At 48.4% G+C, this 16,738-nt stretch overlaps 1 protein-coding gene across 1 annotated transcript; it reads left to right on the forward strand.

Moving 5' to 3' along the window:
- The first annotated feature begins 8,972 nt into the window (after positions 1 to 8,972).
- On the forward strand, positions 8,973 to 11,881 carry LOC127330961 (heat shock protein 90-1). The gene is made up of 3 exons (XM_051357044.2): positions 8,973 to 9,352; positions 9,473 to 9,614; positions 9,796 to 11,881. Exons 1-3 carry the CDS (start codon positions 9,200 to 9,202, stop codon positions 11,634 to 11,636), a joined length of 2,136 nt encoding a protein of 711 aa, XP_051213004.1. The 5' UTR covers positions 8,973 to 9,199; the 3' UTR covers positions 11,637 to 11,881.
- Positions 11,882 to 16,738: the final 4,857 nt, after the last annotated feature.

The raw sequence follows: 16,738 nt of genomic DNA on the forward strand, positions 1-16,738 counted from the left end.
TCAATAACAAGACTAGCGCATGGTAGAAAACGGATGCCAATACTACAAAGTTAATTCAAAATACTACTCAGACTATGTTTATGATAATTAGTTCATGTTTTAATCTAATTACTAATGAACTCCCACTTAATACAACATCCCTCATAGTTGTTAAGTGGTACACGATCCAAATCCACTACACCAAAACCGATCATCACGTGAGATGATGTATCTTCAATGGTGAACATCAACATGTTGATCATATCATCCATATGACTCGTGTTCAACCTTTCGGTTTCCGTTGTCCCGAGGCCATGTCTGTACATGCTAGGCTCGTCAAGCAAACCCAAGTATTCCGCGCGTGCAACATGGCTTACACCCGTTGTTTGTGAACGTTGAGTCTATCACATCCGATCATCACGAGATGCTTCGAAACGACGAACTGTTGCAACGGTGCATACGAGGGGAGAACACTTTATTATCTTGATATTAATGTGAGGGATCATCTTATAATGCTACCGTCGCGTTCTAAGCAAAATAAGATGCATAAAGGATTAACATCACATGCAATTCATATGTGATATGATATGGCCCTTTTGTCTTTGCACTTTCGATCTTCATCTCCAAAGCACGGACATGATCTCCATCATCAACGGGCATGATCTCCATCATCGTCGGCGTAGCGTCAAGATTCATGGCGCCGTCTTCATGGTTGTTCACCTCATGTAGCAACTATTACAACTACTTTGAAATACTACTCAACATGAAAATTAAAGACAACCATAAGGCTCCTGCCGGTTGCCACAATACAATAATGATCATCTCATACATATTCATCATCATATCATGGCCATATCACATCACCAAACCCTGCAAAAACAAGTTAGACGTCTCTAATTTGGTTTGCATATTTTACGTGGTTTAGGGTTTTCGAGTAAGATCTAATCTACCTACGAACATGAACCACAACGGTGATACTAGTGTTGTCAATAGAAGAGTAAGTTGAATCTTCACTATAGTAGGAGAGACAGTCACCCGCAAAGCCTCTTATGCAATACAAGTTGCATGTCGAACGAGGAACAAGTCTCATGAACGCGGTCATGTAAAGTTAGTCCGGGCCGCTTCATCCCACTATGCCACAAAGATGCAAAGTACTCAAACTAAAGATAACAAGAGCATCAACGCCCACAAAACCATTGTGTTCTACTCGTGCAACCATCTATGCATAGACACGGCTCTGATACCACTGTAGGATAACGTTGCATAGAAAACAAAAAATTTCCTACCGCGAACACGCAATCCAAGCCAAGATGCAATCTAGAAGACGATAGCAACGAGGGGATGATCAAGACTAACCCTTGAAGAGATTCCAAAGCCTATAAGAGTAGGCTCTTATTGCTGCGGTAGACGATCACTTGCCGCTTGCAAAAGCGCGTAGAAGATCTTGATCACGATCGCTTCCGGCGCCACGAACGGGCAGCACCTCCGTACTCGGTCACACGTTCGGTTGTTGATGAAGACGACGTCCACCTCCCCGTTCCAGTGGGCAGCGGAAGTAGTAGCTACTCTTGAATCCGACAGCACGACGGCGTGGTGTCGGTGGAGAAATCCGGCGGAGCTTCGCTTAAGCGTGCGGGATATGGTGGAGGAGAGAGACCGCTAGGGTTTGGGGAGAGAGGGGGGTTGGGCGCCGGCCCTCTAAGGGGTGCGGCCAAGGCTGAGGTTTGAAGTAGTCAGCCCCCTCTCTATGCCCCTCATTATATAGGTGGAAGCCCCAAGAGTTCTAGTCCAAGTCTTCGAATAAGACCCCAACACTAAAACCTCCCATATGTGGGAAACCTACTCAAGGAGGGAGTCCTACCCAAGGTGGGACTCCCACCTTTCCTTGAGGTGGGTTGGCCGGCCACCCTAGGGGAGTCCACCTTGGACTCCTCCCCTTTAGGGTTGGCTGGTCATGCAAGTGGAGTCTCTTCGGGACTCCACTTTCCAAAGTGCCATTCTTCCGGACTTTTCTAGAACCTTCTAGAACCTGCCATAAATGCACCGGATCATTTCCAAACTTGGAATATGACTTCCTATATATGAATCTTATTCTCCGGACCATTCCGGAACTCCTCGTGATGTCCGGGATCTCATCCGGGACTCCGAACAAATATTCGAACTCCATTCCATATTCAAGTACTACCATTTCAACATCCAACTTTAAGTGTGTCACCCTACGGTTCGTGAACTATGTGGACATGGTTGAGTACTCACTCCGACCAATAACCAATAGCGGGATCTGGAGATCCATAATGGCTCCCACATATTTAACGATGACTTTAGTGATCGAATGAACCATTCACATACGATACCAATTCCCTTTGTCACGCGATATTTTACTTGTCCGAGGTTTGATCATCGGTATCACTCTATACCTTGTTCAACCTCGTCTCCTGACAAGTACTCTTTACTCGTACCGTGGTATGTGGTCTCTTATGAACTTATTCATATGCTTGCAAGACATTAGACGACATTCCACCGAGAGGGCCCAGAGTATATCTATCCGTCATCGGGATGGACAAATCCCACTGTTGATCCATATGCCTCAACTCATACTTTCCGGATACTTAATCCCACCTTTATAACCACCCATTTACGCAGTGGCGTTTGGTGTAATCAAAGTACCTTTCCGGTATAAGTGATTTACATGATCTCATGGTCATAAGGACTAGGTAACTATGTATCGAAAGCTTATAGCAAATAACTTAATGACGAGATCTTATGCTATGCTTAATTGGGTGTGTCCATTACATCATTCATATAATGATATAACCTTGTTATTAATAACATCCAATGTTCATGATTATGAAACTAATCATCTATTAATCAACAAGCTAGTTAAGAGGCATACTAGGGACTTCTTTGTTGTCTACATATCACACATGTACTAATGTTTCGGTTAATACAATTATAGCATGATATATAAACATTTATCATAAACATAAAGATATAAATAATAACCACTTTATTATTGCCTCTAGGGCATATCTCCTTCACATGCAAGATCATAAACAACACATAGATTGATAATCAACATAACATAGTATTCTCTATCCATCGGATCCCAACAAACACAACATATAGCATTATAGATAGATGATCTTGATCATGTTAGGCAGCTCACAAGATCCGACAATGAAGCATAATGAGGAGAAGACAACCATCTAGCTACTGCTATGGACCCATAGTCCAGGGGTGAACTACTCACTCATTACTCCGGAGGCGACCATGGCGGTGTAGAGTCCTCCGGGAGATGATTCCCCTCTCCGGCAGGGTGCCGGAGGCGATCTCCTGAATCCCCCGAGATGGGATTGGCGGCGGCGGCGTCTCTGGAAGGTTTTCCGTATCGTGGCTCTCGGTACTGGGGGTTTCGCGACGAAGGCTATTTGTAGGCAGAAGGGCAGAGTCGGGAGAGTCACGAGGGGCCCACACGCTAGGGCCGCGCGGCCAGCACCTGGGTCGCGCCGCCCTAGTGTGGCGCCGCCTCGTGGCCCCACTTCGTCTTCTCTTCGGTCTTCTCTTCGGTCTTCTGGAAGCTTCGTGGCAAAATAGGCCCCTGTGCATTGATTTCGTCCAATTCCGAGAATATTTCCTTACTAGGATTTCTGAAACCAAAAACAGCAGAAAACAGCAACTGGCTCTTCGGCATCTCGTTAATAGGTTAGTGCCGGAAAATGCATAAATATGACATAAAGTATGCATAAAACATGTAGATATCATCAATAATGTGGCATGGAACATAAGAAATTATTGATACGTCGGAGACGTATCAGCCCTCTCGGTGGAATGTCGTCTAATGTCTTGCAAGCATATGAATAAGTTCATAAGAGACCACATACCACGGTACGAGTAAAGAGTACTTGTCAGGAGACGAGGTTGAACAAGGTATAGAGTGATACCGATGATCAAACCTCGGACAAGTAAAATATCGCGTGACAAAGGGAATTGGTATCGTATGTAAATGGTTCATTCGATCACTGAAGTCATCGTTGAATATGTGGGAGCCATTATGGATCTCCGGATCCCGCTATTGGTTATTGGTCGGAGAAAGTACTCAACCATGTCCACATAGTTCGCGGACCGTAGGGTGACACACTTAAGGTTTGATGTTGAAATGGTAGAACTTGAATATGGAATGGAGTTCGAAGTATTGTTCGAAGTCTCAGATGGGATCCTGGACATCACGAGGAGTTCCGGAATGGTCCGGAGTATAAGATTCATATATAAGAAGTCATTTTATCAGATTTAAAATGATCTGGAAGATTTTACGAAAGGTTCTAGAAGGTTCTAGAAAAGTCCAGAAGGAATCACTAAGGAAGGAGGAGTCCCGGAGGGACTCCACCTCCCCATGGCCGGCCAACCCTAGAGGGGGGAGTCCAAGGTGGACTCCACCAAGGGGGCCGGCCACCCCCCCCCACATGGAAGGGGGGAATCCCACCTCAAGTGGGATTCCCACCTTGGGTAGGTTTCCCTACTACATGGAAGGTTTTGGGTTGGGGTCTTATTCGAAGACTTGTAGTCCAACACTTGGGGGTTCCACCTATATAATGAGGGGCCAAGGGGAGGGGGCCGGCCACCCCAAGACCACAAGGTGGCCGCACCCCTTAGTGGCCGGCGCCCCCTCTCCCAAACCCTAGCCGCCCCCTCTCTCCTCCACCACTCCCGCACGCTTAGTGAAGCTCCGCCGGAGTTCTCCACCACCACCGCCACCACGCCGTCGTGCTGCCGGATTCAAGGAGAAGCTACTACTTCCATTGCCCGCTGGAACGGGGAGGTGGACGTCGACTTCATCAACACCAAACGTGTGACCGAGTACGGAGGTGCTGCCCGATCGTGGCACCGTGATCAAGATCTTCTACGCGCTTTTGCAAGCGGCAAGTGATCGTCTACCGCAGAAACAAGAGCCTCATCTTGTAGGCTTTGGAAATCTTCAAGGGTGAGTCTCGATCATCCCCTCGATGCTACCGTCTTCTAGATTGCATCTTGGCTTGGATTGCGTTCTCGCGGTAGGAATTTTTTTGTTTTCTATGCATCGAATCCCTACATTGGAAAGGATCATCTTAACAAGAGTTGGGGTTTACTAAGGGCTTTTCCTAGGGTTTATATATTCTGAAGACTAGGGATCTTGCTTAAGGAATTCCTTTCCTAGATAGGCTAAGGTCTCATCTCAAGGTGGCGATGGGGGCGGGTATCTCCGGAGGACTCTCTACCGTCCCCGCACTGATCCCCGCTAATCCCCATCCCCGTCATCCCCGCCAAGCTTCGCGGGGGGAAGATCATCCCCATCCCCGAAATATCCGGGTACCCGATCCCCGCGGATATCCACGCGGGGATCAACAGTAGAAAAATAACACTAGAATAACAATAATTTAGAAGCAAAACAACTGCAGAAGATGACAAATGAAACATTAATTTTAGCAGATAAACGAAATATTATACTCCTGACTTACAAGAGTCCAATCAACATCTAATATTCCATTTATTAATCTAATAGGCTTCTCACTAAATCCTTGTAAATTATCTTGCTTTGATATCATGTGTCGTCTCTTTGATTGACCCCTTATGATCACTCCAACTATTGGAGTAGTGATTCTAAGTCCCTAGGTCAAACCTATTTAAGATCCTATGGTCACACTTCCTCCAATCATTCATCAACGATCTTGCTGATTTCATAGGGTTGTCATGTAATATTATTCTCTCTTGAAGGTTGGAAACTCTTTCATGGGCTCAGCCATATATTGGCAACTCATTTAATTTCCACTCTAAGATTGGTTGTGCCCACCAATTTGTGAGTATTTACTCATAAGACTTATCTCCCTTATGTATTTTCATATATAGCGTAGCTACTTATTCTAGAGTTAAATGTGGTTCTTATATATGCCACTTAGTCATATGATCATGACTCTGAACTCTAAGGTTAAGTGGCATTTGAACAACTAATGGTGTGTGTCTCTTCCAAAGGTTCATATGTGCACTTGCTCTTATACTATCTTGCCTATCCTTAGCTATTCTAAGGTTGTCTATTGCTAGATCAAATTCTCTCCAGCAGTGTCACCCTTACACTACATGTAAATCACTAGTGACTCAATCATGATCATTATAATCCTCTGATCATAATACTTATAGGTTCCATTTGACTTGTCAAGGCCCCTTGTCTAATAGGTGGTTAAACTTTTTCTACACTATTCTCGTAGTAGGTCCATTTGGCTAATAGAACTAGTTATTAGGTATCTCCACTTATATTTCCAAGATAAACTTTGGTATCCTTGGCTATAATATAACCTTATCTTAAAGATTATATTCTCATTTAACTTGGAATAGGTTTCACCTCCTCCAACTTCGAAAATGATCTTGATCCTAGGGTTTAAGGATGCACTAAGCTTCTAAACCTCTTCTCTCAGAAGATGGGAATTGATAGTGTGTTGAATAGAAATATTTCAATAGATCATGGTTTGGAAATCCAAGACCTGGATACTTGTCTTGATGATTTACTTGGTGATTGACAATTCTCAATCACAATTGATGGTAGATCAGATAATGACCAAGGTAATATAACATAAGATGTGATGGGATAGATTAAGGTAATAATAGAATGGATTTGGTGTTTGGTTGATGGATCATGTGCTAGAGAAGTATTCAGCACATGTGTTAGCTGATGGTCAGAGAAGATGATATAAGAGCATCTCCAGTCGCGTCTCCCAAACCGTCCTCCAAAGCGATTTGGGGCGCGCCGGACAAAAAAACATTCCGAGCCACATCCTCCAAACCTGTTTTTTGTCCGGCGCGGTCCGATATGGTGTCCGGCGTCCCGAGCCCGTCCCCACCCCACAGGGGACGCTTCGGGCACGCCGGACACAACGAAAAGCGAGGCGAAGCAACGCAGGCCCGATTAGTCAGTGGCTCGGAAGCCTAAAATCCCGTCGCCTACCTTTGGACAAACGACGTTAATGGCATCCCTGTTTTCCCAGGCGACGCAGGGACGCGTCTCGTTGTGCATGGCCGTGTGGCCGTCCGCGCCGGCGTTATTGCATGCAACCACCCGCTGCCGTCGTTGTAAATTAAGAGGCCATGCGGTTCATCTCAATCTCTCGCCGCTCCCAAATCTTGTCCTCACCGCCCCCAGATCTTCTCCTCGCCGTTCCAAGCAATGTCGTCCTCGTCCTCTCGCAAGATTGCCGCGACGAATGACTTCGGCCACGGCAGCCTCACCATGAAGGAGGCGTGGGCGCTGTACCACGCGGGATATCCCGTCCCGCCGGACATGCGCCTGCCAATCAGCGGCGGCTAGAAGATGGCCGTGAACGGCATTGGCGTCCCGCTGCCGGGCACGGAGTGCTGGAAGGACGCCATCAGGGCATGGCGGGCTGAACTCGACGCCGAGGACCTGGCCGATCCGATCTGGGCGGCCAAGAACAACAACGACTGGTGGGGCACGTACTTCAAGGCCAAGTACGACATGGAGATGCGCAGCACCACCGGCCTCATCTGTGGGCCGAACAGCTGGAACAGGGACGGGCGCGCCCTGTTCTGGGGCGTTTCGGGCGCACCCTGGAGAGTGTCATCCGCGGCATCCGCAACGGCGCTCCAAGGTTGGAGGCGCCATCCTCAGCGCCACCGTCTCCCGCAGCGCAATGGCAGCCGGGGAGGACCACGTACTCGTCCTCCTCGAACTCTTCTTCCTCAGGACCGGCCCGATCGACGCCGTCCTCGCCGTACCGCTCGGCGCCCTACACCGTCCCCAATCGCGTGAAGGAGGAGCCAGTGACGCCCGTCAATCCGAGGCGCGGTGACAGCGGCAGCTGGCGGCAGCAAGAGAGGCGCGGCGGCGCCCTCCTCATCCCGAAGCCGGAGGTGAAGGAGGAGCCGGAGGAAACGTCGAAGGCGGCGCTGCTGGCAGAGTACGAGCGGCAGCAGCGCCTCATCGCCAGCAGCGACGATCCCGAGGACTGCCCAGGGCTGCGAGCGGCGTACTTGGCGTCGCTGAACGACAAGTACGCCTGGAGGGGCGACCTTGACATGATGATCGCCATGTCCATCCGTGACTCCGGCAAGCCGCTCGTGGACCTCACCGATGACGGTGAGGCAGGACCAAGCGGCCTGGTGAAGGACGAGCCCGTCGATGAGCCCAACGAGCGCGTCAAGCAGGAGATCGTCACCGATGACATGTACAACTTCCATCAGTACTATGACGCCTCAGGCCACCGCAAGTACTTCTAGATTAGGTTTAGTTTAAATTTAGTCGAATCTATGTAATATATGCCAAATTTGGATGAATTTAATAGAATCTCGCTCAAGTTTAAAATTTCTGAAATTTTGTTTGGGGGACACGACTGGGGAGCGACGTCCCCCAAACGCGACACGAACAAAACACGTCCCCAAACGCTCAATCCGACGCCATTTGAGGGACGGTTTGGGGGACGCGACTGAATACTCTAAGAATCAAGGTTTATTTGTTTCTTTGGGATGCGTTGTGTGTTGATTCACTTTTATTTACGAATCTTACTTGTACATTTCATAACATAAAATATTACCAAAGGTTATTTTAAAGTTTTGACACTTAGCCAGTGATCTAGTCCTAAATCATCTTCTCAAGTGAAACTTCAATCACTTTGACAAGTTTTACCAAAAGGTTTTAAATTTCCCATGATTTATAACATGCATGAATGCATTTTCCTTATCAGGGAGCCACTGCACCCAAACCCAAAATAAACTGAATTGCGGTCCATTTTACAGGTGACCAGATGGGCCAAGTGCCTACTGCCTGATGGCCATGGCCCATAGCGGGTGGTCGCACGAATCTCGCAGCAAACCCCACCCTCCTTTTGTTGGTCGCGGCCTCGCGGAGAAGCTTCCAGATACTGCTAGGACACCGCCTCCCGCTCCGCCGCTCGAGAATTGGCAGGAACCTTCGGGAACCCCCACGAACTCCAAACGCTTCCGCCGGGACCGATCAGCTCGTGCGCACTGTCGAAGGCGCTAGAACATCTGCGCCGATCAACCCCGTCTCCGGGTATAAAAGCGCCACCAGTTCGTCCGACCTCTCCCCAAATCTCTCGCAGCGACAAGCAAATCGATCGCATTGCGCACAATCCATCCATCATCTACCACCACAACCAAATCCATCATCCCCCTTTCTTCTTCCTTCGACTGAGAAAAAAAATCCCCTTTGAGGTCGACGATGGCGTCGGACGTGCAGATGGGCGGCGCGGCGGCGGAGGCGGAGACCTTCGCGTTCCAGGCGGAGATCAACCAGCTGCTCTCGCTCATCATCAACACCTTCTACTCCAACAAGGAGATCTTCCTCAGGGAGCTCATCTCCAACTCCTCAGATGTACGTATGCTGCACTCCTCCCTCTGTTCCTTGTTTCCCCTGTTTCCTCTGTTCCTCTGTTCTTGTTCGTCGGATATGGACGGTTGGTTGCTGACTGATGCGGTGCCGAACTGATTGCAGGCGCTTGACAAGATCCGGTTCGAGAGCCTGACGGACAAGAGCAAGCTCGACGCGCAGCCGGAGCTCTTCATCCGCATCGTCCCTGACAAGGCCAACAAGGCGCTCTCCATCGTCGACAGCGGCGTCGGAATGACCAAGGCTGGTACGTTGCTCTGCTTCACTCCCTTCCCCTTCCTCGCTGAATTTTGGAATGTTGAACTATGCGTGCCATAAAAATGCTGTATTTCTGAACCACTGAATCTCTGAATTAAAGGGCGATCTCTTCCGTACCATAAAAATGCTGAATTTCTGACGGGAAATCTCTGAACTGTTGTGGGTGGCAGACCTGGTGAACAACCTGGGCACCATCGCGCGCTCCGGCACCAAGGAGTTCATGGAGGCGCTGCAGGCGGGGGCGGACGTGAGCATGATCGGCCAGTTCGGGGTCGGCTTCTACTCGGCCTACCTCGTCGCCGAAAAGGTGGTGGTCACCACCAAGCACAACGACGACGAGCAGTACGTGTGGGAGTCGCAGGCGGGGGGCTCCTTCACGGTCACGCTCGACACCTCGGGCGAGCGGCTGGGCCGTGGCACAAAGATGACGCTCTACCTCAAGGACGACCAGCTCGAGTACCTGGAGGAGCGCCGCCTCAAGGACCTCGTCAAGAAGCACTCGGAGTTCATCAGCTACCCCATCTACCTCTGGACCGAGAAGACCACCGAGAAGGAGATCAGCGACGACGAGGACGAGGACGACGCTGCCGCCGACAAGAAGGAAGGCGACATCGAGGAGGTAGACGACGACAAGAAGGACGGCAAGAAGAAGAAGAAGGTGAAGGAGGTGAGCCACGAGTGGGCGCAGATCAACAAGCAGAAGCCCATCTGGCTGCGCAAGCCGGAGGAGATCAGCAAGGAGGAGTACGCCTCCTTCTACAAGAGCATCACCAACGACTGGGAGGACCACCTCGCCGTGAAGCACTTCTCCGTGGAGGGGCAGCTGGAGTTCAAGGCGGTGCTCTTCGTGCCCCGCCGCGCCCCCTTCGACCTCTTCGACACCCGCAAGAAGATGAACAACATCAAGCTCTACGTGCGCCGCGTCTTCATCATGGACAACTGCGAGGACCTCATCCCGGAGTGGCTCGGCTTCGTCAAGGGCGTCGTCGACTCGGACGACCTGCCCCTCAACATCTCCCGCGAGACCCTGCAGCAGAACAAGATCCTCAAGGTCATCCGCAAGAACCTCGTCAAGAAGTGCATCGAGCTCTTCTTCGAGATCGCCGAGAGCAGCAAGGACGACTACGCCAAGTTCTACGAGGCATTCTCCAAGAACCTCAAGCTGGGCGTGCACGAGGACTCGCAGAACCGCGCCAAGCTCGCCGACCTGCTCCGCTACCACTCCACCAAGAGCGGCGACGACCTCACCAGCCTCAAGGACTACGTCACGCGCATGAAGGACGGCCAGAAGGACATCTACTACATCACCGGCGAGTCCAAGAAGGCGGTGGAGAACTCGCCCTTCCTGGAGCGCCTCAAGAAGCGCGGCTACGAGGTGCTCTTCATGGTGGACGCCATCGACGAGTACGCCGTCGGGCAGCTCAAGGAGTACGACGGAAAGAAGCTCGTGTCCGCCACCAAGGAGGGGCTCAAGCTCGACGAGGAGACCGAGGAAGAGAAGAAGCGCAAGGAGGAGAAGAAGGCCGCCTTCGAGGGCCTCTGCAAGACCATCAAGGACATCCTCGGCGACAAGATCGAGAAGGTCGTCGTCTCCGACCGCATCGTCGACTCCCCCTGCTGCCTCGTCACCGGCGAGTACGGGTGGACGGCCAACATGGAGCGGATCATGAAGGCGCAGGCGCTGCGTGACAGCAGCATGGGCGCCTACATGTCCAGCAAGAAGACCATGGAGATCAACCCGGAGAACGGCATCATGGAGGAGCTCCGGAAGCGCGCCGAGGCTGACCCCAACGACAAGTCCGTCAAGGACCTCGTCATGCTGCTCTTCGAGACCGCGCTGCTCACCTCCGGGTTCAGCCTCGAGGAGCCCAACACCTTCGCCGCCAGGATCCACAGGATGCTCAAGCTGGGGCTCAACATCGATGACCTTGGCGCCGAGGAGGAGGACGCCGACATGCCCGCCCCGGAGGAGGACGGCGCCGAGGAGAGCAAGATGGAGGAGGTCGACTGAAGATCGATCGGGAGGAACAGAGCCGCTGGTATCGTGTCGTCAGTCTAGTCTGAGTTGGTCACTGTCATCGATCAGTGATCAGTGTCGTTGTGTTGATTTGAGTCTAGTCCAGTCCGTGCCTCTCAATTAGGGGGTCGTGTAATGTAGTGTGTCCGGCGTGAGTGAACTGAAGGGAGTTTCTCCCTGAGTCCGTGTCTTGTTCAAATCTGAAGAAATGGATTGAGTTTGAGAGTCTGATCAGAAAATGTCCACTAAAGATCGTGTCCTCTGGATAAGCATTTTCAACAATTAGGTGGTAACTGACATGTTGTTGCTTCTAGTTGACAGCTCCGGTTTCATTTGTGCAGGAACGATTCTCGTAGATTCAACATGATAACTCAAGGGAGCACAGTTCTTCGAGGACGCATCTGACAATCTTATGACAGTTCAGCTCATGTAAATGTATGCTTAGGGCATGCCCAATGCATAGCTCCAGGGGTGCTGCCTCGCAGCTTTATCTTGGTTCGGGTGGTCCAAACTAGGTTCGGATAAGGAGGCAGCCTCTTCATCAGGAGGCAACCTCTTCAGCCATAAAGTGAAAACTGGGTGAAAATGTGAGAGAGAAAGAAAAACTAAATCAGCTTTTGAGAGAAAGACATATTAATGGGACCATAACATGACATGCATATGTCAAAAGTTTTATCCAAGCCTAGGTGGACAGCTGCTTCCATTGCTCATGCCCTTAGATGCTATAAAAGCTGGGTTTTGCTTCCCTTGGTGAAATTCAGAGCTATAACGAGATGTAATTAGTCATGGCGCAGCACGCGAGAACTCAAGGAACAAATGAGAGTCTGTAAAGTTCTTCTGTTTCCAAAATCTTCTACACACTGTAACTGTTCACCTCACCAATTTAAATCTCGATCTTGTTCATCTCCGTATCTATTTTCTGTAAATCAGCGCATGTTATTCCGGTTCTCTGTACACTCAGTGTTAACTGAAGAGAAAAGGATAACAGTCAATGTTCTGCAGAAGAAATGTGAAGAGTTTTTTTTTTTTTTTTTTTTTTTTTTTTTGAACAAAGATTGGTCCCGAAGGACCGAGAGACACTGCATTAAACGACGGTGGAGTTACAGATTACAACGAGGGCTTCAAAGAAACTACAAGTTACAAACAAGCCCTCAAAAAGTTTTAAAAGGACCCCAGAACACAAAGTTAAAAAGCAATCAAGTCCTTGTCCATGTCCTTCTCCAAATGTGAAGAGTTGAGATTCTGATCAGAACATTCCGTGTCATGTGATATTCTGCATAGTCTCGGAAGAAATTTTTATTTGAGGCAAGCACTTGATTTCTGAATAATTGCATAGTCTCAGCAGTAATGAATTTGCGTTGGTTAACTAGTAGACACACTACAGTGTTTGTGCGGGTGAGATTTAAAATTGCCACCGAACAGGCTATTCAGCCGAGCACAAGAACTTACTCAGCCTACTAACCAAAAAAAATCTGGAAAGAAATAGATTTTATTCGATCCACACCGTCGTACAAGTCTTAAGTCGCGAATATTCACACGAGCGCATGCGTTATATAGAGGTGTATAGTACTATCTAGAAGACAACAAAATGCTTCCTTATAATATGCTCTCAATCTATCTAGATTAGCAAAGTGGGACTAAATATTGCAATGCTCAACCAACCACACAACCTAGCATGTATGGCCCCCATTGGACTGACTCTTGTTTACTTGGGCCATACTAGTTCCAGCACTGGTGAGCTCAGTGTGCACCTCGTAAGAATTGCTAGCTCTGCTAGCTATCACAAAAATGTTGTCGGAAGATGCTTTTCATGACTATGCAAATTCCTGCTATGTATACACAGGCAAAACACAATGAAATTGTTGATTCAAGATAAACTCAAATGTTGGCCGGCTGCTAAAATCATCTTTTCCCCTTTTGTGAGGACGCAATGATCATGAAATTGTTGATTCAAGATAAACTCCAATGTTGGCTCAGCTGTTTTAAGAAACGATGGTAGTAAGTTTCAGAAACAATTATCCAGGGAACATTGCTTGCATCTCACAATCTTGATTCTATTCTCTTCTACAAAGTTGAACTAAATGTTATTCACATGTGTGCACTTTTACCTACCCAATTCAGACAATACAAGATCAGAGTACTGGCCCCAACTTCCTTCTGCAAAGAAAAATCCGTGTCATAGTTATTATTACTTAACCTCCCTTTTCATTCAATCAGGGGTTGAAGGAACGGCTGAATTACTAAAACGTTCGTTAGTTAAGTACAGAAGCGTTCGAACACCTCTATATAGCAGTAGCACAAGATAGCCTCACAATGTAGTACGCTGCGAATTGCAAACACCAGGACGAGCCAAGGTCACCATCACCCCAAATGGCTCGCTGTTTTCTTCTGCCGCTTCTGCTCGCCTTCCTCGCGGCCACCTCGAGTACAGTCTCCTTGTCCAGAGCCACACACCTAGCGGCGGCAGCTCGCCGTCCTCCGCAGGATGCAGTAGCAGGGGCACCAACATCGCCTTGTCCTTGTTCGTGTCCTGCTCCATCCCCGGCTCCGTCGCCTGCCGGCAAAGAACCTGACGACGGTGGGTTCGATATGTCGGCGATGGCGCCGTGGAGGAAGATGGGGCCACCAATCTCGGACGAGCCAAGCTACTACCGCGTGTCACCTGGCAAGATCAAGGGGCAGTACTAATTGATACGACATTTTTGAGTGCCATCACCGACCACCTGCTCTTTTCTTGATATTACGAATCTTGAAAATGAGGTCAGGAATTTATATAAATTTAAATTATCTAGACAAACATATTTTGAGTGTTCACCGCGGGAGCAAAAAAGCTCCCGCCTAAATATATCATTTCATCAATGGATCAGGTGAATGCCCGAGTATTGTTGACGAAGAGTGTGAGTTGTTGGAGATCATACATAAAAAAAACAGGCTAAAGAACAAATAACAAGTGGCACCATGAAAGAAACATGTTAAAGAAAGAAATAAACAAGTGCTACCATGAAGCAGCACATTTCATGCTGCCCAAAAGCGCAAAAGGGTATATTCAATAATCAAAAGAACCAAATATCTTAGCACTTTTTCGCCTTGTCTGTATTTTATATTCGAACCAGAACCCTTTATATACAGATGTAACGAGCAACGTCTCTACAGCAAGTAAATAACCAAGTTGCAAGCAGAGCTACATCAACATAGCCTAGAGAGAGAGAGACCGTAGCAAGGATGGGTCAATCCAGCTCTACCGGACAGCCAGAGGGAGGGTATATCCGCCATCCATTGGCAGCCGACGGCAGAAACAGGTGATTTCCGGAAGAGCTTGCTTTATATGTACATTCAAATTGGCTTTGTATCGATACTTGTTGCTGCTGGAAATTTTCAACTCCTACTAATAACCAAGTGCTGAGAACCCAGCTTCTTGTTTTCTTCGAGTTCAGTGGGTGTAATTACGAGGAGTCCGAAATTATATAGTGACATTTTTTTTGTCTCCAACATTCAGGTACGAGCAGTTTGGCAAGTCAACGAAGGCCGAGAACAAATACTACAAAAGATCAACCAAGGACGGTCTTGTTCTGAGGGCAACACTGGAAGCTATCACAAGAATGGGATAAAACTACGAATTTGCAGAAAAGAGAGATGGCATATTCTCTTGTTATTGTAGGCGTCAATCCTGCATCTAGAAAGGCTACCAAATTAATGTGCTTCTCATCTTTGTAAATATTTATTCAATAAAAGGCGTCAGAAAATTGTTGTGAGAAAATTTCTCATATGAACTACTGCTTAGATCTCTTTCACAATTTTTATTGCTCCTTGTCCCTTGAAGAAGTCATGTTTACTCCTTCTTAGAAATGGTGGTGATTGATGCTACTTTCTTCTGTAAAACAAAATCCGTGTCATAGTACTTGACCTCCCTTCCATTCAATCGGGAGTTAAAGGAACAACTGAATTACTGAAACACCCATCAGTTTAGTTTTTTTTTTTAATAGAAAGCCTCCACTTCCGGCTTTGTATATAAAGCCTCACACGGCGTGAACCAAGTTTAGAGTTTACAAACAAATACACACCCTCAACAATAAAGTATCGATCACACCCGGATCATGGAACGACAATACAACAAGGAATTAGAAAGCGCGCCCAAACTCTAGCCTATGATAAGTAGTGCGCCTAATCATCCTCTTCCTCCAGGGCTGTCCACCCCCGCCCTAGTACTCGCGTATAGCCGCCTGACGTCTCCCATCACCGCGTTCAGAAGCTCCATGTCCTTCTGTCTCAGAACCCTCCAGCTCTGCATGTGAATAGTCATTTGATATAGAGCATCAACGGGGTTGCTAATTAATTTTCCTTCTATTGCTAATTTGTTTCAAATGTTCCAAAGCGTTCATCATTGCGCTGCGAAGGTAAACCACACTAGTCTACGCAAGCGAACTTACATCCTTTAGGTGATAGCAATAAAGGCGCCTGTCCCCTACAAGGTTCTAATCACAATGAAGGAGCTCCCTACGTTCTGCCCACATGAATCTCGCCAAGTGACACGGGGAAAAATATGTGGTACCAGTAGCACACTCTAGCCTCACAAAGTAGTCCACTGCAAATTGCAAACACAAGGCAAAAACCAAGGTCACCACCTACCCAATGGCTCGCTTCTTTCCTTCCTCGTGGCCACCTCTAGCACGGTCTCCTTGTCCAGGGCCACCCACCTGGCCGATAGCTCGCCGTCCTCTGCAGGGCTCGTGTCCTCCTCCATCCCCGACTCCGTCGCCTGCCGGCAAAGAAGCTGAGGACGATGGGTTCGATATGTCGGCAATGGTGCTGTGGAGGAAGATGGGTCCGCGCCGATCTTCGCCGAGCCGGGCTACTACCGCGTCTCCCCTGGCAAGATCAAGGGACAATATTGATCGATCAACGAGCTACTCATCGATGCCAATAACTCGAGGCACCACGTGACGCACTGCTCTGCAGTTTGAGTGCCATCAACAATCGTTTATTCGATCATGAATTCACTTCGATATCACTTTTTTGTTTTGTTTTTTGAGGGGTACTTCGATATCACCTGTTTGTTTGAGCTGGAGAATGCGATAAATTCCGAATAGGAGCAGTAA

Source organism: Lolium perenne, chromosome 2 (genome assembly GCF_019359855.2).
Source record: "Lolium perenne isolate Kyuss_39 chromosome 2, Kyuss_2.0, whole genome shotgun sequence".
Classification (NCBI taxonomy): Eukaryota; Viridiplantae; Streptophyta; class Magnoliopsida; order Poales; family Poaceae; genus Lolium; species Lolium perenne.